At 37.3% G+C, this 22,819-nt stretch overlaps 6 protein-coding genes across 9 annotated transcripts; 3 read left to right on the forward strand and 3 right to left on the reverse strand.

Annotated features, from left to right (window-relative positions):
- Positions 1 to 368: 368 nt before the first annotated feature.
- On the reverse strand, positions 369 to 4,662 carry LOC17894141 (AT-rich interactive domain-containing protein 5). Of its 2 annotated transcripts, XM_006302200.2 has the most exons (14): positions 4,437 to 4,662; positions 3,751 to 4,206; positions 3,469 to 3,602; positions 3,333 to 3,372; positions 2,911 to 2,963; positions 2,776 to 2,821; positions 2,464 to 2,556; positions 2,099 to 2,221; positions 1,954 to 2,002; positions 1,806 to 1,869; positions 1,476 to 1,542; positions 1,240 to 1,290; positions 832 to 924; positions 369 to 740 (listed from the first exon to the last, which is right to left on the reverse strand). In XM_006302200.2, the coding sequence occupies exons 2-14, from the start codon at positions 4,177 to 4,179 to the stop codon at positions 645 to 647; spliced, it is 1,338 nt and encodes a 445-aa protein (XP_006302262.1). In that variant the 5' UTR covers positions 4,180 to 4,206; positions 4,437 to 4,662; the 3' UTR covers positions 369 to 644. The 2 variants fall into 2 exon arrangements, with proteins under 2 accessions (XP_006302262.1, XP_023644085.1); XM_023788317.1 differs by lacking the exon at positions 4,437 to 4,662 and having other exon boundaries at positions 3,751 to 4,309.
- A 3,002-nt stretch (positions 4,663 to 7,664) lies between these two features.
- Positions 7,665 to 10,171, forward strand: LOC17895958 (protein PIN-LIKES 3). 3 transcript variants are annotated; one of them, XM_023787118.1, is made up of 10 exons: positions 7,667 to 7,826; positions 7,921 to 8,104; positions 8,201 to 8,280; positions 8,373 to 8,497; positions 8,618 to 8,739; positions 8,827 to 8,976; positions 9,063 to 9,155; positions 9,239 to 9,339; positions 9,438 to 9,676; positions 9,760 to 10,171. In XM_023787118.1, the coding sequence occupies exons 2-10, from the start codon at positions 7,967 to 7,969 to the stop codon at positions 9,882 to 9,884; spliced, it is 1,173 nt and encodes a 390-aa protein (XP_023642886.1). In that variant the 5' UTR covers positions 7,667 to 7,826; positions 7,921 to 7,966; the 3' UTR covers positions 9,885 to 10,171. The 3 variants fall into 3 exon arrangements, with proteins under 3 accessions (XP_023642884.1, XP_023642885.1, XP_023642886.1); XM_023787116.1 differs by having other exon boundaries at positions 7,665 to 7,826; positions 8,618 to 8,976; XM_023787117.1 differs by having other exon boundaries at positions 7,665 to 7,826; positions 7,937 to 8,104; positions 8,618 to 8,976.
- Positions 10,172 to 10,258: 87 nt separating this feature from the next.
- Positions 10,259 to 12,827, forward strand: LOC111831851 (protein PIN-LIKES 3-like). Its single transcript, XM_023787119.1, has 10 exons — positions 10,259 to 10,645; positions 10,759 to 10,931; positions 11,028 to 11,107; positions 11,186 to 11,310; positions 11,397 to 11,518; positions 11,606 to 11,773; positions 11,833 to 11,925; positions 12,013 to 12,113; positions 12,220 to 12,473; positions 12,575 to 12,827. The coding sequence occupies exons 2-10, from the start codon at positions 10,797 to 10,799 to the stop codon at positions 12,697 to 12,699; spliced, it is 1,203 nt and encodes a 400-aa protein (XP_023642887.1). The 5' UTR covers positions 10,259 to 10,645; positions 10,759 to 10,796; the 3' UTR covers positions 12,700 to 12,827.
- LOC17895591 (cyclin-dependent kinase B2-1) lies at positions 12,770 to 14,992 on the reverse strand. The gene is made up of 8 exons (XM_006301030.2): positions 14,659 to 14,992; positions 14,167 to 14,308; positions 13,985 to 14,046; positions 13,780 to 13,891; positions 13,600 to 13,693; positions 13,413 to 13,482; positions 13,184 to 13,322; positions 12,770 to 13,077 (listed from the first exon to the last, which is right to left on the reverse strand). Exons 1-8 carry the CDS (start codon positions 14,883 to 14,885, stop codon positions 12,982 to 12,984), a joined length of 942 nt encoding a protein of 313 aa, XP_006301092.1. The 5' UTR covers positions 14,886 to 14,992; the 3' UTR covers positions 12,770 to 12,981.
- Positions 14,993 to 15,282: 290 nt separating this feature from the next.
- LOC17895028 (pyrophosphate--fructose 6-phosphate 1-phosphotransferase subunit alpha 2) lies at positions 15,283 to 19,605 on the reverse strand. Its single transcript, XM_006301951.2, has 18 exons — positions 19,401 to 19,605; positions 18,781 to 18,953; positions 18,582 to 18,694; positions 18,417 to 18,491; positions 18,212 to 18,325; positions 18,045 to 18,112; positions 17,850 to 17,933; positions 17,676 to 17,729; positions 17,360 to 17,440; positions 17,177 to 17,270; positions 17,015 to 17,088; positions 16,797 to 16,907; positions 16,660 to 16,704; positions 16,524 to 16,580; positions 16,283 to 16,387; positions 16,080 to 16,196; positions 15,862 to 15,965; positions 15,283 to 15,766 (listed from the first exon to the last, which is right to left on the reverse strand). Exons 1-18 carry the CDS (start codon positions 19,488 to 19,490, stop codon positions 15,472 to 15,474), a joined length of 1,854 nt encoding a protein of 617 aa, XP_006302013.1. The 5' UTR covers positions 19,491 to 19,605; the 3' UTR covers positions 15,283 to 15,471.
- Positions 19,606 to 20,832: 1,227 nt separating this feature from the next.
- Positions 20,833 to 21,542, forward strand: LOC17895136 (calvin cycle protein CP12-3, chloroplastic). The gene has a single exon (XM_006302923.2). The coding sequence runs from the start codon at positions 20,967 to 20,969 to the stop codon at positions 21,366 to 21,368; it is 402 nt and encodes a 133-aa protein (XP_006302985.1). The 5' UTR covers positions 20,833 to 20,966; the 3' UTR covers positions 21,369 to 21,542.
- Positions 21,543 to 22,819: the final 1,277 nt, after the last annotated feature.

The following is a 22,819-nucleotide window of genomic DNA, read 5'->3' on the forward strand; positions in this document are numbered from 1 at the left end:
TAGATTTCTTATTTCCTTCTTCCTTAATTAAAAAGTAAAAGAAAGAAATGAGCACGCGACATCCGATGGTAATCCGTAACGGTTTATGATTTTCAGCCCATTAAACTCAAGCCCAAATAAACTTCTACTAACCCATTAAGCTTCAGTACTCTACAGTCTAGTCTTACACCTGATCTGCTAATCATATATATTGATCGAATGATCATTCAACATCCAAGCAAAACCTTTTTTTTCTTGGTCTACAAACATCCAAGCAAAACCTAAACAATGAAACTAACATGAAAAGAGAAAGAGAAACCAATCAAAACTTTATTTTTTTTTTGGAAAATATATGTATGATCAGCTTATCCTATAAAAGAACAAAAGAATTTGAAAATCATAACCTTCCTAAATTCATACCAAACTGTTATTGTTAGTTGCATCCTTGACTTTAGTATCAGGAGCAGCTTTCCTACTAACATCAATGGAACATCAATGTTCGCTTCTCTACTTTATAATCTTCAGAACTCAAGTTACAGTCAAACTATCACATTTGCTAACGATATAGTACTGATACAAACGAATTCCTAGAAGAACCAAAGAGGTCGTCGAAATTCACCAAAAGTAACAACTAAAGAACAAGCTCTCACTTGAGATGAGACTGGTCATTGCTCAAATGGGACTCGCACAAACAGTCGACCGTGCAGGCTCACAACTGCTGACGTGTGCAGTGGATCGATTCTTGCTGGAAAGTTCACAACCTTGCCAAAATCAAAATCAAAATCAAAATCAAATGAAGACGATTCTTCAGTCAGTAAACATGGCTCTGTATGGACTGTGTTAGAATCTAACCTTTTTGAAAGGTGTTATTCCCCACGGGTTGTCCAGCTGCTCAGGTTGTCCTGCTATAACAAGCCGCCCTGCAGGATCTGATTGAACCCGAACCTGAAAGAAGAAAGCACAGTTTAGTTTAGTAACTAAATTCCGTGTGCAAAGATTAGTAGCATGTCCATTATAGCTAACAAAAATGGTGTATTCCAGATTAAAATTCAGTATCTGTCTACTTAAAACCTCCCAAACATATCTACTACTCACATCTATATCGTGGGAAACAGCATATATATATTGATTTAGTACCTAACAACCTCAGGGAAGACTCTTTGCACCAAAAAAAAAAAAAAGGAAATCTATTGTGCATGCCAGTGATGAAACGCTAAACAAAGAAGATTAGCAGATTGAATTCCAAGGAGAAAAGCTCACCTCTTCGCGAAGAAGTCCAGGTACCAGGGCAAATATCTCAAAGCAGTCTTTCTGTAAATAGTGACAACAAAACAGGTTTGGTAAGATTTCAGATTCAGAACAAAGAGCCAGATCGCAGTTACTTTCCTTTTTTCAGGCAGTCTTGATTTTGACTTTTTGTTCTATCTCATTCCTCTAGTTTCACGAATTAGGTAAATGTTTCATTATATGAGAGGGGAAGCGGCAGATGTACTCACAGTTTCCCTGACATTTATCTTCACCCAGTCTGCTGGGGGTCCAACATCTATAACCTCGGCGGTTGACCTATCAATACAAAACCATACTATCAATATAAGAAACAAAGACAGGGTCACAAAATTATATGTATTCATTTAAATCTCCTGCGCTATATCTGGCATGGTAGTTCTAAGAACTACCGCACAGAGAACAGAGCTTGTGATCCACCAAAGACCATACATTTGACCATGAAACAGGGTTTTCACAATTAATAAGACTACGTAATTGCTCACGGTAAAGAAATCTTGCATAAGAGACAAAAAATACAGGAGATGATTAGCTTTCGTAACTGTTTGTCTGATTCATGTGAAAAAACAACGTCTGCGCCTGTCGGTGTTTTTTGTTTCTGCAAACCTGAAAAGAACAATTAAACACGGTGGCTTTAGGTAATCATTTTGGAGATCATGAATAACTAGAGCCACTTCTTAAGAATATTACCAATGTTTTTAAGGTTCTTTTGCTTGGGGGTTGAATTCAAGCTTTTATCCTGAAAATAAAAACCGTACAAGCAGTATCATGTTAAACAGCAAGTTGTGCATAGTGAATGTTGAATTATGAAGCATGGTAAGGTCTAACTAGAAACCTTAATAATAGGTTCAGTAACCTCCCCAGATCCAAGAAGGCGCTGAGAATGCCAACCTTGCATAGCACGAGCTGCAGCATCTCTGCGAGCTCTACCTGACCCTGAACCTTGATGGCTACTTGCCTACATATTATATCAATGAGAGAAAGGGGAGTTATATAAAATTTAAATTTCTGTTTTTTGGAGCTTAAAATTAGTAATTATCTGGGTTCTGTACGTAATGTTACTTATGCTTCATATCTGACACAAAAACGTTACAGCTTATTTCAATCAAACTGTAGAGAGCAGTGTATAAATTGACCTCCTCTCAAAGTGTTCACCTACCCAAAAGCATATAAATTACACAAATTCATAGGAATTCTAACCTCCTTTTCAAGGCCTGAAGACGGAAGAAAAGCTGAACCAGGAAGGTTAAGGTCACCATTTTGCCTTAGATGCTTCTCATACTCCAAAAGTGCCTGCAATTGGAAAATAAGAATACAAATAATGAATTTCTACATCTTGATAAGATAGAAATCAACTAGAATAAACTGTTCAAAGGCTAGCTAGTCTCAGACACAGTCCCGAAAAAGGAGCACAAGGAGATTGTCTGAATTGAACATGTATGAACTGAACTGAACAAGCACAAACTCATTAATATCGATGCAAATTCAGTGCTTACAAAAAATGAAATTCACCTTTTCATAGAAAATGCGGAATGTCCAGGAGACTGTAGTGCATGTTCTAAATGACAATACAAAAAAATGTGGAGAGTCAATTGGCATTCAAAAATCGGAAATGGTTGAGGAGTTTGAGAACAAAACCAGCCATACTTCGGAGGATGGAAGGATTCTCCAACTTGCCGCCATAGCTTAGATGTGGTGACCTGTGTAAGAAAATGAAAATCAGGGGTTTTGAGTACAATAGTGAATAGACATAATTTCATCCAAATAGAGCTAAATTTGGGTATAAACTTCCAAAGAAAACAGATGCACTAAGCAAATTTAGTTCCCGAAACACAGACCTAACATAATTAACTCCTAACTGCATTGACTTTAATTCTTTCCGGATGGCCTTGAATCACCTTCTCATTCATTAGCTAAAACCCTAGCTTATTATATGCGTTATCCACACAACCCAAAACATATAAATCTCATGACTCGTATGTAATAATCTAGAAGATTTTTAGCCTACTAAATGGGGAGAGGAAGGAGAAGATCTTAGTAAATATAAATCATTCCGAGTAGATAATTACCACATCGTAGCCACCTAACTTGATGACGGCTCTCCAAAGCCTACATTGCAATGTAAAACACGCAGACGTCAAACAAAGGAATAAGCAGAAATAAAGAATATCTCTAGAATTAAAACAACAGTTTCCAGCAACTTACTTGAGACAATTTAAGGGCTGCCCATAAAACTTAGGGGCTTTAAATTCCAGAAAATTCTCCTTGTGAAAGGCCTCCACTTCTTTAATAAACGCCTCTTGATCCGCTGGTGTTCCTGCTTCATCAACCTCCCTGGCCTGTAGAAAATCGTGAACTTGTAATGAAACAGCCACGGATGACCAAAAAACTCTTTTCCCTTAGATAAGAAAACAATAATATGCAACGGATCATGCAGATGCAAGCAGGCCAAATGTCTCAAATGTAGCAGAAACGTGCTCTCATTACCTCAGAATCACTTAGCAACCATGTCTTCCATTTCTTAACACTTTCATCATCAGCAACATGAGAGCTCGACGGTTCCCCCTCCAGAGGAGTTGAATCCCCGAGTTTTGCCTCTTCTTGACCGCCTTCACTCGTAATTTTATTTTCAGACTGATCAACATCACCATTCTTGCCATCAACAATGTTCTGGCCACCTAGCTCTTCGTTAGCCTCAGTTTGATTAGTAACGGGAGCATCAGATAAATGAACATCACTTTCCAAAGTAAGAGTGTTATCCTCAAAGACAGGGGACTTGAGATTTTCAATAGACTTTTGGTCTTTCTCGGTTCCTGAACGCTCCTCCTCCTCCTCCTCTACGGCTTTGGTAGTATCAACCGGAGCAGAATCATTACCAGACGGCACATCCTGCTCTTGCATTTCCGTGTCCGCCATCAAAAAGCTTCTTCTCTACTCTAGAATCTAATCACAAACAAGAAGGACGAATTCAAAATCCGTAAAAAAATACGATCAATCCAGAGATTCATAAAATAATTCAAAAAGCACTATCGATAATTCCCGAGAGAATGTAAGAAGCATGTGATCGAAGAGAATGGATGACGACAAAATACTGATTCAAACAGAGAAAGTGATAAGCGACAAAAAAAAAGGAGAAGTGGTAAGAGTGCATAGAATCCAATTAAATTGGTTACCGGTTGGGCAACGAAGAATAACGCCGGTGACGGTGGAGCAGGGCTAGGGTCAGTTAGAAGCCGGAGAAACTGAAGGACGCCGGCGGAGAAAAGGGAGCGAGAAGTATCAAATTTAACGGAGAGAAAAGCGCAGATCAAATAAGCAGGATTGGGTTTCTTAAAAGATTAAACTGATCACAATTCAACAACACACACACACTAAAAAAAAATGCTTGATCGCATAATGGGTTATTAATTCAATATTAACGAAGATCGACAATTAATGGAAAGACTATTTATTACTTATCAGGAAATTGGACCTTCGCGGCCCATTTATATAATTAAGCCCATTAGTTTCAAACATGGGCTTAATCTTTATGAAAGGGAGGCGGCTTTGTAATTGTAGTATGTCTTATACAATCTATATACACATCTTTTGCTATATTAGCCATATCTTAAAACGTATTTATGCTTTACTAATACTTGCACTCTACTACAAATGATGATGACATGATGTTTTCAATAGTACTTTTGGAAGTGCCAAATAATTGAAAAGACTATATATATAAGGGCATTTGTGCAAAGCAAAAATGTTACAGAATAATACTTATAAGGTTTTTTTCCACCAAAAAAAATAATAATAATAACTTGTAAGGTTTTTGTCCAAAATTTATCGAATAAGAGACCACCGGCCTTTTTGTTTGTTTTTATAATTAGGCCTTTGATTGCCCTACATCTCCGATAGTACGTAAAAGTCAGAAATTTTTGAGTAAATATGTCACGTGTATTAAAATGAGTCGACCGTTTTGGAATTGAGATATCTTTGTCTTTTGTTTTAGGTTTTGGTAATTAAAGATATTTTTCAAAAAGCACATCTTCATCATCACGAGTCTCTTGTGGTTGAAAGTAAATGCTTCTCCTGAAAATAGTTTATATAGGATTCTTCTAGTCACATGCATAATGCATTCCCTTTATATTATACTGTATCTCACGTTTACGACATGTTACTATCTACAGCTTCATATGTTTTTGGTATTGCAATTTTTGACGACCCAAATAGAAATACTCTAGTTATGGTGAGCAGCGAGCCACGGTGCTACTGCATGAGTGAGACCATGTTTATATATAAGGAAAAGAGAGACCTATATTCTAATTTTAAAATATAATAAAATGAGGGTGACAGAGACACGTCACTATTATCGTAGGGTTCCTTTTGGATGTGAGTCACATTCGCGCATTGTGTCGGGTTTTAATTAGAATTGTCTCAACTGTATATCACCATTATACTAAATTGTTGGTTTGCATACAACATTTATTAGAGTTGTCTTCTACTATTATCATACTAAATTGTTGGTTTGCAGACAACATTTTGATATCATATATAAATCCAGAGTATATGTGCACTGTCATATGTTTTTTTTTTTGTAACAGAACACTGTCATATGTTATTAACGTTTTGAATTCATATGTACAGAATTATCAGAACTATTAGAGTCTTTGATTACAAGTAACCATTTCGAGGTAATCTTGCTATCCGAACATTTAGAGGAAATCTTTCTTTCCGTCGATCGATATATTAAAAGTGAACCATGAAAGCAACTTATATTATTGCGTAATTATCCACTGTTTCGAAAACAGCTAACATTTATTTCCTTGCATTGAATTTGATAAATGCATACACCAGCATTCTTCATTGAGGCATTGACAGTCAGAGCATCTAGCTCCAATGGTTTATAAATGCATACACCAGCATTAATTCTCCATTGAGTCATTAACATATTTAATTCGTTTGGTATGTATGCAAGTACCTACCTAACCCAAACCAACACTTGTTTAAGTTGTTATCTACTTTTTCTCTTTCAACTTGTTTTTTTTTTCTTTCTTTCAAATTTCTTACGTTGGATAAGAAACGATTGGGTTTCACTTACTTGCACCCACAATGTGAAATTAACATTTATAAATAGTTATTTCGGTAATGACTGATTCACTTATATAGTTATATGAATATATATGCTCTTTTGTTTTGTGTTTAGTTTTTCTACACGTTAAGTGTCATTGAACTTGCTTGTAAGAGTAGATATTAATCCCACCTCCAGTTTAGGATTCCTATAGCTACTCCGATATATGTAATATAATCACAACTTGCTTGCAGCAAACGAACTTATTATTTTTTATTATATATTTATGAGTGTCTGATCACATCTGACTCGGGATTTTGATGTAATAAATCTGACTCGGGATTTTGATGTAATAAATTAAAATTAGTATCGATAAACACCAAGCTACGTAAACACTTGTATGACCGTCCATATTTTGGGTTAAAATGCCTGCTGATTTTTTACAATAACCAATTAGCCAGAATATATGGGATGGCTTCAGATTAAAGAATGGTGCGATACTCTATAAACGATATGGCTCTTATACCATAAGCATACGGTAACCGATATGGCTCTGATACGGCTACCTTAAAGATTGGTAGTAGTCTAGAGTATCTTCATAATGTATATAAAGAGAGGGATGAGATGACAAGCCATAAAACATTAAATTGTGTTGACAAGGGGAAAAAGACATAACAATATTGTTCTCTTGGTCTAAACTCTAAACCATTGGTTCGATAGAAACAATGCGATAAGTGTCTACATCTTCAGCAAGAAGAACCACAAATAAATACATACGTATGGGGGCAAACCTTTCGTAGTCCATGTGGCTGTTTACTATTTTTCTTTCTCAGATAAAGCCTGAATGTACCATGAATTATTAAACGACAATACACCGTTTCAAGACAAACACCCGCTTTTATTTCAACAATGTTTTTGAGTTATTTTTGCCCAAAAATTGTGGAATTCTTTTTCTATTTCTTTTTAGTTGTTTTTTTGGGTATTTCTGTAAATTTGAGAATATATACACGAACGTATGTATATAATAACTACGGCCAAGTTGCAAGATATTTATCATATATATCTTACGTTATGATTCGTTAATTATTTGTTTCTTACGTAACTCTACTTCTAACACAATTCATAATTTGATTACAGGGAACAGAAAAAAAAAAGATGTAAAGTCTGACCCGGATGATGCGGACACCAAGTATTGAATTTCATAAAAAAAAAATTCCGGAGAAAGAAGAAAATATGAAATTCCCATCCCCATTAGCCGTAGAATATTAAACTTTACCTTTTTAATTAAAAGAAAATTGTGTTCTCTTTTTGGTATTAATGATTTTTTTTCATTTTGGAGAATTTAAATAGACTTATGCAGAGAGAGAGAGAGAGAGAGCGGCAACGCTCTTCTCTTTCATGTAGAGAGATATAGAGAGAGAGAGTTCTGATTCTACGGCGTAGTCTCTCTCACTGCCGTGGAGCTTTTATCGCCAAGAAGACCATCACCTCTCTCTCTTCCTCCTCTTCTGCGGTAATCGTTCCTTTTCCTACGATTTTCTCCGATTGCTCCTCTGTTCTTGACTTCGGTTCTTCAACTCATGTATATATGTGACTTATGTTTTCAGATTATTATTATTATAGCTCTGGCAGATTAAAAAAAAAAAAAAAAAGATGATGAAGCTATTGAATCTGTTCATCACTTCATTTAAACCAGTTGTGGAGATTCTTTTGATCACTTCTGTCGGATTCTACTTGGCTCTCGACGGTGTCAATCTTCTCGGTCAAGATGCTCGTAAAATTTTGAACAACGTTCGTTTTATTATCTTTACTTTTAAATTAAAAATTCCAATCCTTTCTTATAGGAACAATCCTGACTTCTCTGTGATTTTGTATTATTGTTTATAGATTGTCTTCTATGTGTTTAGTCCTACTCTTATTGGGAGCCGTTTAGCTGATAGTGTTACATCTGAAAGCTTGGTCAAAATGTAAGTCATTTATTGAGATTGATTATTTTAGGGATTTGCTCTTTTGGTTAGTTAGTCATAATGGAAAGAAAAAAAATGATGGTTTGGTGCAGGTGGTTTATGCCGGTTAATGTTTTGTTCACTTTCATGATTGGTTCGTTACTGGGCTGGATTGTTGTTGTCATCACTAAGCCGCCTCGGCATCTCCGTGGTCTCATTGTTGGTTCTTGTGCTGCTGGTAAAAAAAAAAAAGCAAAACACACACTTACTTAGACATATGTGTCTGATTTCTCTGTTGCTCATGAAAAGTATAATTATATGTTGATTAATGAATGAAACTCAAAAAAAAATAAAACAGGGAATTTGGGGAATCTGCCACTTATCATTGTCCCAGCGGTTTGTAAAGAAAAAGGAGGTCCCTTTGGAGATCCTGAGAGTTGCGAGAAATATGGAATGGGTTATGTTTCTCTATCCATGGCTGTAAGTTACTCTGTCTCTCTCTCTTTCTTTCTTCTTCAAGATCTTTATATCACAGTTTGTCATGACACTTACTTGGTAATGTATCAGATGGGGTCTATTTACATATGGACATACATGTACAACCTTATGCGTGTGCTATCGAGCCCTCCTGTTGAAATCCCACAATCTCTTGAATCAGACTACGACAGCTGCAAAGTCCCACTTATTTCTTCCAAGGAAGAAGAAGACAACAATAAGGTTTTTTTCTTCATTCATTAACTTGTTATCGGCAGTATGATGAGAATGATCCTTTTTGGTAATGATTGTGTATGTGAGTGTGACAGGTGGGGAGGTGGGAAAAAGTCAAGAGAAGATTGGTTTCACTGTCAGAGAAAGTTAACCTTCGGACGATATTTGCTCCATCAACTATTGCTGCGGTTTGTGTTTCAGAGACTTATATTTATTTTAGATGTCACTCACAATAGTGTAATCTTTCTAACTTTTCTTCTTCTGTTGTCAGATGATCGCGCTTGTGATCGGGCTCATTACTCCTTTAAGGAAGCTAATAATCGGCACGGAAGCTCCTCTCAGGGTGCTTCAAGACTCTGTGACTCTAGTGGGGTAATTGTAGAATAAGACTTCGGTACTCAAAAGCATAATTTTATCTCTTTGTAAAAATTACTCACTCGAAAGCTTCTTATGTGTCTTTTTGGCTGAAGAGATGGGGCCATTCCTGCTATGACCCTGATCATTGGAGGAAACCTACTCAAAGGTATAAAGAGTTCAGGAATGAAAATGTCCAGCATTATCGGCGTCTTGGTCGCACGTTACATTTTGCTGCCTATGTGCGGTGTTTTAATTGTAAGAGGAGCATATAAGTTGGATTTGATCACCTCAGAACCCTTGTACCAGTTCGTTCTTCTTCTTCAGTATGCTGTTCCACCAGCCATGAATCTAGGTTCCTTGCTGCAAACCAACTCTACAGTTACTTCTTTCAGATAAGATACATCATCATTCATAAGCTTCACTTATACTTTGCAGGTACAATTACTCAGTTATTTGGAACTGGGGAGAGTGAATGCTCGGTGATTATGCTCTGGACTTACTCTTTGGCTTCGATTTCACTCACTGTTTGGCCCACGTTCTTCATGTGGCTTGTGGCCTAAACCTCCACTGTCCACGCTTGATCTTGTTATAGGTATCCATTTATTCAAGAATGAATCGTTCTTGGACTTCCATATGATTGGATCATATGTATAATAGAGAAGAATATCAAGTCCAGCCATATCAAGGTTTGGAACAGATTAAGAGAAACTCTTGCGAAACACCTACCTATAGGAACATGTTTATGACCTTCCCCTTCAAGGTTTAAAAATGCATGCTCATTTTCCTAATAAATGTAAGGTACTTTATTGATAACATTTTTGGATAAATTATCACATTATTTCCCTGATACACTCTAGTCTAAATTACACTATGTCAATTTATAGTACTGAAACTGTGGGATAAAAAAATAAAATAAAATAATTATAGTTCCGAAATATTTTAGTTTATGAAACGATTCGCCAGAAGATAGATGACAACAAAAAAAGGGTTGATTTAAAATCAACATCGTTCGTTGTTCTTTACCATACGATAAACACTATGCGACATCTCCACTCCACATCTTCAGCAAGAACCACAAAGTAACATGGCACGTTTCGTAGTCGTTGTGACTTAAGGCATGACGACAGTTCCGATATAAATTTTGTATTCTCTTCTCACTATACGAGTTGGTGGTTATCATAAGTTGGACTTCAAAAAGGAGCTAGCTAGGAATTTATTGTACGTTGGTTTTTTATTTTCATACAGAACAGAACAGTTCTTTCTTTAGATCTCTCTCTCTCTCTCTCTCACACACACACACATAGACACTTCCTTTTAACAGGTAAACTATACCATTTCATTTGCTTTCCCGAAATCGAGCTCTGCTTTCGCCGTTGGTTCTCGCAGCTCTGATTGTTTCTTCTGCTTATATATATATATGGAATATGTTTGCAGATTATAGCTTTGGAAGAATAGAAAAATTGGAAGTAGAGATGAAGCTTTTGGAGTTGTTCATCGCTTCATTGAAACCAGTTGTGGAGACTCTGTTGATAATATCAGTTGGATTTTATTTGGCTCTCGACAGAGTCGACCTTCTTGGTCATGATGCTCGCAAACATTTGAACAACGTCCGTTTAAAACTTAACTTCACTCTTCTTTAAGTAACATATCTAAATGATTCAACTTAGTTTCTCATTGTTATTGTGTGTTGTAAATGTATATAGATTGTCTTCTACGTGTTTAGTCCTTCGCTTATTGGAAGCCGCTTAGCTGATAGTGTTACATACGAAAGCTTGGTGAAAATGTAAGTCAATATTGAGATTATTTCATTAGGATTTGCTCTTTTAGTTACCTATAATGGGATAATGATGATTTGCTGCAGGTGGTTTATGCCGGTTAATGTTCTGCTCACATTCATCATTGGTTCGTTACTCGGCTGGATTGTTATTGTCATCTCTAAGCCTCCTTCGCATCTTCGTGGTCTCATCGTTAGTTGTTGTGCTTCTGGTACAAAGCCTTAATTATGAGTTCAGAATATGTTGCCTATGTTTTGCTTTATGAAAATGTGATGATGAATGGAACCCAAACACCAGGGAATTTGGGAACCATGCCTCTCATTATTATCCCAGCCATTTGTGAAGAAAAAGGAGGTCCATTTGGTGATCCTGAGAGTTGTGCGAAATATGGAATGGGTTATGTCACACTCTCCATGACTGTAACTTCTCTCTCTCTCTTTGTCTCCATCTTCTTCAAGCCTATTCTTATCAGTGTATATCATGACACTTTTATTGGTATGTATCAGATAGGAACGGTTTACTCATGGACTTACATATACAATCTTATGCGTGTGCTATCGGCCTCTCCCGTTATACCTCAACATTCTGTTGAATCCAACTACAACAGCTGCAAAGTCCCACTAGTTTCTTCCAAGGAAGAAAAAGAAAAAGAAGAAGAAGACAGCCATCATAAGGTCTCACTTCTCAATAATAACTCTCCATCCTTTTGGTAGTGACTGTGTGTATGTGACAGGTTGGGAGATGGGAAAAATTCAAGCGAAGAGTTGCTTCTCTGTCAGAGAATGTCGACCTCGGGTCAATATTTGCTCCAGCTACTATTGCTGCGGTTGTGTTTCAGTGGCCCCTTTTTACGTACATTCATGATATCAAACTATGGTGTAATCTTTCTTACCTTTTATTCTTCTGTTTTCAGATTATCGCGCTTGTGATCGGGCTCATTACTTCTTTAAGGAACCTAATAATCGGCACTGTAGCGCCTCTCCGTGTGATTCAAGACTCATTAACTCTATTGGGGTAATTGTAGAACAGACTTATTATCTTGTTGGTAGGCTAGTAGCTCAACAAAGATTCATCTCTTGGAAAACTCACTTTTTATGTGTCTTGTTTCTTCTGGCTGAAGAGATGGTGCCATTCCTGCTATGACCTTGATAGTTGGAGGAAACCTACTCAAAGGAATGAGGAGCTCAGGAGTGAGGAGTTCAGGGATGAATAAGTCCAGCATCATAGGCGTCTTGGCCGCACGTTACATTTTGCTGCCTATAAGCGGTGTGTTAATCGTGAGAGGAGCATATAAGTTGGATTTAGTTACCTCAGAACTCTTGTACCAATTCGTTCTTCTTCTTCAGTTTGCTGTCCCACCAGCCATGAATCTAGGTTCGTTGCTGCAAACCAACTCTTTAACTTGAGATATATTAGTTGCTTGTGTGTATCAGATCATTAGATTTACAGTTACTGTTCAATTTCTTACTTTCCAGGTACAATGACTCAATTATTTGGGTCTGGGGAGAGTGAATGCTCAGTGATTATGCTCTGGACTTACTCTTTGGCTTCGATTTCACTCACGGTTTGGCCCACATTCTTCGTGTGGCTTGTGGCTTAAATCCCCATACCCGTTCATGTTATACGTATATCCTTTTTACTGAAGAATTGTTTTTAGACTTCCAGATGACTGGATCAAGCATAGTTGCGAATTTTTATATATTTAAACGTTAAAGCCGTTGATACAAATATTCGAACAGAAAGAAATGACAATCAGAAGTGATCTTTTGCTTTAAAGAAGATGATTCATAGAGGGGGAAGCAGCACACTAGAGATATGCTTGAAAGAAGCAATCCAAGAAAAACATAAAACTAGGAAAGATACTAACTGAGGATTTAAATCCTTAGAGAGAGGACTTTTCTGGCAGATCATCAAAGTAAGGATGCTCCATAGCCATCTTTGCTGAGATTCGTTTCGCTGGCTCGTACTGCAGCATTTTCTGTTCAAGAAAGACATAATTAATTAATCTCTTGAATGTGTTTAGATAACTAACTAAACAACTCTAGACTTGCAGATAGTTTGTCCAAAAAAAAAAAAAGACTTACAGATAGAAGATCAAGTCCAGCCTTGTCGAGGTTTGGAACAGATGAGGAGAGACTCGATGGTTTCCATTGTGGGTATTCATGCCAGTTCTTGAGTGTGTTCACGCCAGGCCACATTTCTTCATTGGGTGTCCCTAACAACCTGAGTTTTACCGGGAAGGGTGACATAATGAACAAAAGGTTTTGTTGTATTTGTCATGTACGAAGGTGGAGAATCAGGACAGAGACTTACTTGAAAATGTGAAGGAGCTGTTGGAGCTCAGAGTCTCCCTGAAAGATTGCTTGGTTGGTCACAAGTTCAGCTGTAAAATGGTAAAGTAACAATGTTAGTTGTTAGTACTTTATAAATCAAGATTGATATTGCGGTGATACAAGGGTGTAAGTAGTTAAGTCAATGAGGCTGAAAGAGGAAAACGTACCAAAAATGCAGCCAACAGACCACATATCCACAGCTGTAGAGTAATGGGTTGCCCCAAGAAGAACTTCTGGAGCTCTATACCATAGAGTTAATATCTGTTGTATGTTCATAAAACAAACATTAAGATGAGACACAATGGGATAGGACGTAAACCAAGATCTCATGTGTCAAGATAGATTACCTCATGTGTATACTTCTTCATCGGCAGAGTGAAGGCTCTTGCTAAACCAAGATCTGCAATTTTGAGCCTCATTGTCTTGGGATCCATCAAGAGATTGTGAGGCTTAAGATCTCTGTTAAGACACCAGGAGAAGTAGTAAGAACGAAGATCTCTCTTTAAGGTTATTTTCTCACTTGAAACAAGGGAAATCCAGAAAACAGTTCACCTGTGCAATATCCCGTGGCCATGGCAGAACGCCATTCCTTTGCATAGCTGGTACATCAAGCTCTGCAAATAATTTCAGAATGTTGTGTTAATGCACTTTAGACTGAGTGAGCACAAAAGAAGCGAAAGAGAGATGAAAAAAAAAAAAAAAAAAGCTCAAGTGGTTAGAAAAGAAAAGAAAACCTTGGTAGTCTGGGATGGAATGTTCTTGCCAGTGCTACGGAAACTTCTGATGAATTTCTTGACATCAGTATCCATGTATTCAAAAACAAGGTACAGTACAGTTTTGCCTTCTTTGCTTAGTCCTTGCTTGACGTCCATCAACCTGAAGAAGATGACAATCAGGTCTCCATAGAAGCAATAGATACTTTATTTTGTAAACCACTGGAAACTGCGAACTAGATGCAATGGTTGATACAAGGAGTTTAAAGGTCATGGACATGATTAACCTAAAGGAGATCAAACTCTAGGAAACATCTATCAACAGAGGCCACAGATCTAAATCATATAACAGTTACTAAACTCTTCAAACAGATTTCTTACGAATTGAAATTGAGATCTATGTAATCTGGAAAACAAGCGAGATAGTGGGAGAATCGAAAATACAAAACCCTAACGCAACTCAAAAAGAGAACGAAATGGGGGCGATTCAAGCAATAAGCGGTAAACCCTAACCTAACGATGTGGGGATCGCGAGCGAGCATGCGCAAGATGGAGATCTCGCGGAGAGTGGTTGAAGGAACGCCTTCTTCGTCCTCATGGAGACGCGTCTTCTTGAGAGCGACAATTGTTCCGGTCGCTTTCTCTCTGGCTCTGTATACTTTCCCGTAAGTCCCTTCCCCAACTTTCTCAAGCTTTTCGAAAGCGTCCATGGCGGAAACAGCAATAACTCCCTCGTCCATCTCTCTGTCTCTCTCTAAAATTCTTCTTCTTCGGCTCCCTGTTTCTCTCTCAATTGGGTTCTTATGGGGAAAGTGAATTGACGGAGAAACAAAATGTGGATGGGTTATAATAATTTTTATTAATTGAGATTGAAATTTTGAAAATTTAAGATTCCTTTTTCTGAGCTTTCCACAACGGATATGTTTTCGAAATTCAAAATGGAGCGGTCTTTTGATTAATCACTTTTTTTTTTTTTTGCTATACATTTGTGTCCACTTGGCAATTACACACGTACGTAAGTTGATTTGGTCTGAAACGTAAAAAAACTCCAGATCCTTGACAAGTGTTTGTGTAACGCTTCATATACATAGTATGATCCAAGAGGTTATCAGAAGATTAATGCACCCACACACACACTTCTCCATCCAAAAACCATTACCAAAATCCTTAAATTTGATTATTCTTTTCCTAAACTCTACTTTGAACAATAAGAGTTGCATCAGTCAAAAGACGACTTCAAATGAAAAGAGAGAGATAATGAAGTTTATGTGGTGAAGTGAAAACCAACAAATTCAAATCAATAAGTTGTAAGATATATTAAAAATCTTAAGCAAACTGCTGACCACTGGTAGAAGAAGATGAGATTGTGGTGAGAACATCGGTCACCGACGACATAACACTCAATGCTGCCTTCAAAACATCTTGAGAGCATCCCGGTTTCACTATTGTCCTCACCTGATCAAGATACTCTTGCAGCTTCTTGATTCTCCCCATGTAATCTTGGTCTTCTACACACAGACTTACTGCCTTTGCATCTGCTCCTGGACCATCATACTGGACCGGCCCTGGGTTTCGGTACATATCTTCCATCATGAATCTCTGAGCGTTCTGTCTCAATAACCTGCAAATTGGTTGATAAATCAATGAACCCATCACTTGGATCTCATTCATTCTAATGTTGTTGTAAAAATGGATTAATGAACAAGAAAAACTTACTCATATGCTTTGCCTTTCAAGTCCACTGCAGCTGGATGAATTACAGGTCTACCAATTGAAGTAGAACCAGAATTTTGGGACCAACGCTTAACCGTCATCATTGTCTAAGGTTAAACAGAGAAAGAGACTAGGGTCAGTGAAACTGAAACTTGAAGTCAGAAAGAACGAACATATATTAAGGAAATTCAGTCTCAAAAACAAGTGAGACAAAACTCAACTGTAATAGGTGCAGCCCCGCATTTCCATTTGTTTACAGGACTCTTCAAGTTAGTTATTGTTGCCATGTAACCATTCAAACCAGCTGCGAGGATGTGGTAACATACATGCCCAAGAACCTGCATCAAAGTTATAATCAATGGTGTTAATATCAAAATTATTAAATTTGCAAAATAGCATTGTAGTGCTGTTGGCAATTACATACATAGGCATAGTCACAATCGAATTTTGATGGAAGAGATCCACGAGCTTGGTAACCAAAAAAGTGGCAGATAGCGTTAAATTTCTTCCCTTTGTATGTCCCATCTTTCTGTCATTTTCAAAAATTAGTGTTAGAGGCAAGAATGATCACACATCCCATGAACCAATAGAATATTTAGGCAAGATAGTTCGAAAAAAATATCAGTAATTTGGATTGTGATTAAGGACAAGAATGTGCAGCATACCAAGCGCTTGTTCATTTCAGTCTCCACGAGATAAGCTAGAAGTTTCTCAGTCTCAATCTAAGAGAGAAAACAAATGGAGCAATTAGGATCCAAAATTTTATAGCACAATAGGCTCTATCATTTTCATTCTTCATACCTGAGATAGCTGAGCAGAATCATCAGATTCGGGATGGAGAAGTAGCTGCAGCAACAGAGACAACAATTTCCACAAGTATTCATACTCAGATTTAATGTGATAAAAGAAAAGAAAATCTCATCTTAAAGAATTATAACCTGTCTCTTAATGAATGGAGGCAAAAACTCAAACAAAGCACATGACCAAGGTGACAACTGAGTTGAAATGTTATCAACATGCACACCTTCCTTCAACAGTCCATGAATTTCCTGCATCGCACAATCCCAACAACATGTAAGTACTTAACTATAATTTACTACTCAAGAAACCAGAGAAATAGCTTTTCAAATAGAGATGCTTGCCAGTGCTGAATTACCTTCAACAGAGCATAGAGTTCAGGAATACTCTCAACAAGCCCTTCAGGAATTAAAATGACTCCATGGTTTTTGTCTGGTACAAATAAGCAGTTTACCACTAAAGTTAGTGAACAAGCAAAATATATCACTGCCAACAGAATCACTAGTTTTAATTAGGAGACCTTGTTCTGCTCTAGCTTGAACAGCATCACAGATTTGTTTTGTGATATCAAATATTGTGAGCTTAGATGCTGTAACCTCCTCACCCAGTATCACCTGCGACAATCGCATCACACGAAAATGAGAATGTAGAGACAGCATAGCCAACAATGTCAACCGTATATGTTTAGGAATTGCAAGAATACCATGTTTGGATGAGACTGAAGTGTACACTCAAGGGCAACATGTGAATGCTTCCGACCCATGAGACGGACAAAGTAATAATACTGGCAATACACAGAGGAAACTTGTTTGAGTGAAAATTTGATAACAGAATCAAAAAGAACCCACCTTAGCAACTATTGCACCATAAACAGATTCCAAATTATTAAGCAAAAAAATTATATCAATATAAATTAAAAAATTCATTAAGCTGTAGTAAGAGTGAAACAGTTCAATGATTATGAGTGTTCTAGCACTCTTTCCAAAATATAATAACGACCAGAAAGAATACACATATACCTTCTCTGCTGAAAGGGCATCCGTGCAGATATTGCTAATGAGCTGAGAATTCACCTGTACACGATAAAGTAATATTAGCCTAACGACGAGTAAACTATAAACTGGTGAGGGCAATGAAAGACTGGCTACAATACCTACAAACTAAAAGAACAAAAAGCTAAATTTCAAATTTACCTTGCATGTAGTGTCAAAACCAACGTTTGCTTCCACAAACTGATTCTTGAGATCTCCATTAATAGTGACCGGAACACCAACTACCTGAAACATATTGGTAATTTCTTTAATAAATTCTTTAATTATGAGGAGCAAATGCCAATATCTTATTTCATGAATACAAGATCAGAGAAAATAATGAGGAAAAGCTAGGACCTTTGTTGGGCATTTTGCTTCAGCAAAAAATTCAGCAAGATGAGCTGCATCTGTGTTTGATGTTACACCTAGCCAATATAAATTATTGATTTTGAAAATACTGTGATGGACTTCAAAAATACGATTTACACAATTTGAAGACACCAAAAAGGAAGAAAACTATGTACCTCCAATGATAACAAGGCCATCCAATTTCAAATCAGTGCAAGCTTTTAGAGCAGCATTAACTTGCTCGGTTGTCCTAATCTGATCCTTGGTTCTTCCAAGCAAATCAAAGCCACCTAATACAACATTGATATAATTACCGCCAGTCAGAAAGCAATTAAGATTAAATCTTGAATTTTTTAACAATGTCATTCTCAAACAACTAACCTTGGTTTTTGTAGGTTTGGAGGACATCATCAGTGATCTCCAGGGTCTTTTGAGCAAATAGACCTTCAGAACCACCTGTTGACAGGTTACCAAAGTTTCTGATTAATGAGCAGGTGATATCAAACAATGAAGATACCCGATTAACGAACAAAAAACAGGACTTACCCAAAAATCCAAGCAAAGTGTTCTTCGCATTGTGCACTTTGAGAGCCTCGTAAAGACCCCAAACTACATTGTGCCCACCAGGAGCCTGCCTTCCAGAAAACACAATTCCGACCCTGCAACAGAAAACAACTAGCTCAAACCAACAACATAGCCACAGAGCAAGAGTTACAGAGAACAAAATATGCAGATGCAAGCACACCTCTTGGCTGGGTGCTCAGTAATAATCTGAGCATCAGGAACTTTAGCAGATGCCCTGAGGAAGTGAGCCAAAGGCTGGCCTAGAGTATGTGGGAAAGCACGGGCAATGATATGAGCATCACCGGCCTTTGCTACAGTGGTTCCATCACCAAGTTCGACACGGACAGTAGTTCCCTGTAATGTAAATCACATCAAGAACAAAATCAACTACGATTCAAAGACATTACAAAAATCACAAATCCAGGAAATCAGATGCAACCACTACAAGCCTCCATCTAGGTAGTTCACGTTGAATGGCAATTCTACCTACCACACTAAACTGACATATCAAATCAGACCGTAAACGCAAACGGACGAGTATAAGGTGATCCAAAACCATAGATCACAATCATAACAACAGCGTAAACAGATCTGCATGAACGGAACCACCATTGCAAGTTCATCAGGCAGAATACCACAAAAAGCAAAGTCGAAGGATTCAAAATATACACGAAGTGACGAAATTATGAGAAAACAAAACAACGTAACTGATGATTTATAATAAAACACATAGAGATCCAAACACCGGAGACGGTAACAACAGAAGAAGCAAGAGATCTAAGAGAAACGAAGACGACGAACCTGGAGACAAGGTGGAAGCTCGGGGTGGTACTGAGATCGGAGTTGTTGAAGAGGAGAGAGTTCTCTGGGGATTCCGAAATCTGAATCCATAGCTTTCAAGATCTTTTTTCTGAGAGAAATTAGGTTGGTGAGAGTGTCAGAGAGAATCGGAAAATTTCAGAGAAGCTTTTTTATTTTATTTTTTCTAAGGCTCGTCAAAAGTATTTATATAGTGTGCGCCGTGAAGAGGGGGGACTTGGCGATACGATCAACCAAACAGCCAAAATTTGGTCTTCATATTTTTCAGCTTCAGTCCACGCTTTTTTCAATAACCCATTGTTTTCCCCGGTTTTTACGAGATTACCCCTGGACACAATTACCCTTGGCGTACTTTTTCGGTTTGTTAAATGCACTTTTATGAAAAGGTTTTGATTAAATAATGGCCGAATTGTCTATTATATGGTTTCATTGCTTTCTATTGAATTTCTTATGATTAAACTGTTATATCCTTTTAGACCGGCAAAAGTACAATCGTAAATCTAAGTAATTTAAAAGGTTGGAGCGAAGGTTTTATAAATGCGGTTAGTTTTTGGTTTAGTTTGAGTTGACAGTTCCCATCTAAGTGAGACGATACTCCAAATTAAGAAAAGCATATGGTGATGCTAGTAGAAAGGGAGAGTGAAAGAGCAACCAAGGATAAGTGAAGGGGTAAATACGGAAATACCGAGGAGCAAATAGAAAAAGGAAACATTGGAGAATATAGCATTAGATAATGGGGAATATGCTTTAGAATTTAAATGGTAATATTGTAATTACAAGCAAGGAATCAATGGCAAACATACAAGGAAACGACTCTCTTATTCCCTCCTCCCCAAGTATTGCCTGAAAAAAATTAAAAAGCTGCCCATAGAAATATATCTATCTATTGCACCAATGTCTATATTTAAGTAATAATGCACAAGGTTTCAAGAAAAAAATGGGTTCCTATTTGCTCTTATATTTTGACATGTTATGGGCTTCTGGGCTTCTTATTTACTTAGCCCACAGTGAAAAAGGCTCATAATTTGAAGACTTTATCTGTCATGATCGATGGGTATTTAGATACTCCCATGATATGTAACAGACTAAGGGCAACAGAAAGGTAACACAAGCTTATTATTATTACTGGTATGCTCATATAAGCCTAATGTTATTTTACAAGACCTAAGAAAACATAAACGATATACAATGGGAGTATAAAATTTACAACATATACATCATGATATATTATAACAACGACACCTCTCAAGTTGATACACACCTTAAAACAACTAAAGGAGTAGGTAAAAGGGATCAGCTTTGCGTTGTGCCCCTTAGGTCAACTACCATGCGAGTAAAGAAAAAAACTGGTCAAATGGTTGATGAGTACTGTAGTAGCTTGAATAATGCCACAATAAAAAAAAAAAAAAAAATCCTGAAATGACGTGGCAAATAGAACAATAATGATTGGAGGATCTATTTGTAATTTTTGCTATTCACAGTCAGCATACCCAAATATAAATTAATTGGAATGATGGGAAAGAAGAAGAGAAACGAAAATTCAGAGAGATGATGATGTCTGCGATGGCGAGTCACGTAAGAGTGATGCTTCCGCTACACCAGCAACGACGGCCGATCCCAATCGGATCGGAGATTTTTCGACTGGGTCAGACAGAGGAGAGACGATTCAAGCTGACGATTACGGCGAGGGCGACGGCGAAGTACAAGGGGACGAAGATGAGGGAGGAGAAGCTGTCGGAGATGATAGAGGAGAAAGTGAAAGAAGCGACGGAGGTTTGCGAAACGGACGAGAGATCGGAGGAGTGTAGAGTCGCGTGGGACGAAGTTGAAGAGGTGAGTCAAGCCAGATCAGATCTAAGGATCAAACTGAAGCTACTGAACCAGGATCCTCTCGAGAGTTTTTGCCAACAAAATCCTGAGACCGACGAGTGTCGACTCTACGAAGATTAAAAAGATTAGTAGTGTAGTAGTATTTCGTGTTTTAATCTTTATCTAATAACAGAGAGGACTTCGAACAGACTGATTCTGATTAGTCAAAAAAAAAAAAAATCTCAATTCTTCTATTGAAACGTTTGTTCAAACCACACCGATCGCTTTGGAAATAAAATGCTATCGTTTTTTTTATTGTATTGTTTATGGATCTAACGATATGGCCTGTTAATTTAATAGTTGGGCCTATATATGGATTTGCCCGAGACCGGGTTTTTTAAAGAACTGGCTAATATCAAGACACGTGGACTGACCGTAACGTTGAAAATTTGGTCCTTAAGTAATTTTTGTGGAAGTTTTGAAACGGCCGCTTCTTTTACAAAGGTTGGTTGGTTGAATCAAGAACCATGGCTCGGTTTCAAGAGAAGTTGTCACTATCCTCAAATTGTTCGTTGTTTCATTCACTTCCAAGTCTCTGGGTAGTAGAATCGCCGTGACAAGGTCCCGGTCCTGGTCGATTTGCAGAGCTTCGTGGCAAGAGGTTTAGTTCTATTAATTTTTCTCATTTGGTATTATACCCTCGGTTTTTTCTTGAACTTTTTACTGCTGTATTTAGCTCACCGGAGTGTTGGTTTTCTCGGGGATATCGTTCACGGCGTTTAAAGCAAATCGCCAACAGCTCTGGGAGAATCTCTGCCTATATTGCAACATAAAAGTAGTTTAAGCCACTTGTTAAACATTTATAAAAGAGGTGTCACAAAGTGGATTTAAAAAGTGAAAGTTGATTCTTCATAAATGAACTACAATGGTCACATGAGTTACGTGCAAACTGCAAAGTACTGTTGACTATTATTCAGGTCAACAGTGCCTTACCCTATCTTCACCTTCTTCCCACAACTGTCTTTTTAAAAAGTTTCTTTCTTTTTCACTTTTCCGATACAAAACAAAACCAAACAAACCAATAACCTCTTTTTTTGTGGACTTGAAAAAGAGATAAGAACGCAGAAAAGGAAAAAGGATGAGTCCTCAACTTTTCTCCCAACATCTTGAACAATTAGTGGTTATGTGTAACTTTCTCTGTAGATAGCTACTAACTGGTTACGTGGATCACACTTCTCTTTTTATTATTATCTCCTTATGATGTTCTATTTTTATTTTATTTTATTCAGTCTCTTTCTCGAGTAGTACATTACATGATATGTTGATGATATGTTTTCTCGAGCAATATTACTCGAGCAATATTACATATGTTGTTACTTTCAATTCCACTACTCTATTAGATATTAGATGTTGGAGATAGAGAACTAATAAAAGACAGAGAATATAATTGCATAATTCTTACTTCTTATGGTAGGGACTTGATTACTACTACTAATAAGTATACTTTTCGAGTTATTACTAGTAGTTTCGACACACGCAATCTCGATTTGATTGCATAATTAAGTTTGTGCTCATCTATTGAAACATATCTT

The sequence above is a fragment of the Capsella rubella genome, unplaced genomic scaffold (genome assembly GCF_000375325.1).
Source record: "Capsella rubella cultivar Monte Gargano unplaced genomic scaffold, Caprub1_0 scaffold_2, whole genome shotgun sequence".
Taxonomy (NCBI): Eukaryota; Viridiplantae; Streptophyta; class Magnoliopsida; order Brassicales; family Brassicaceae; genus Capsella; species Capsella rubella.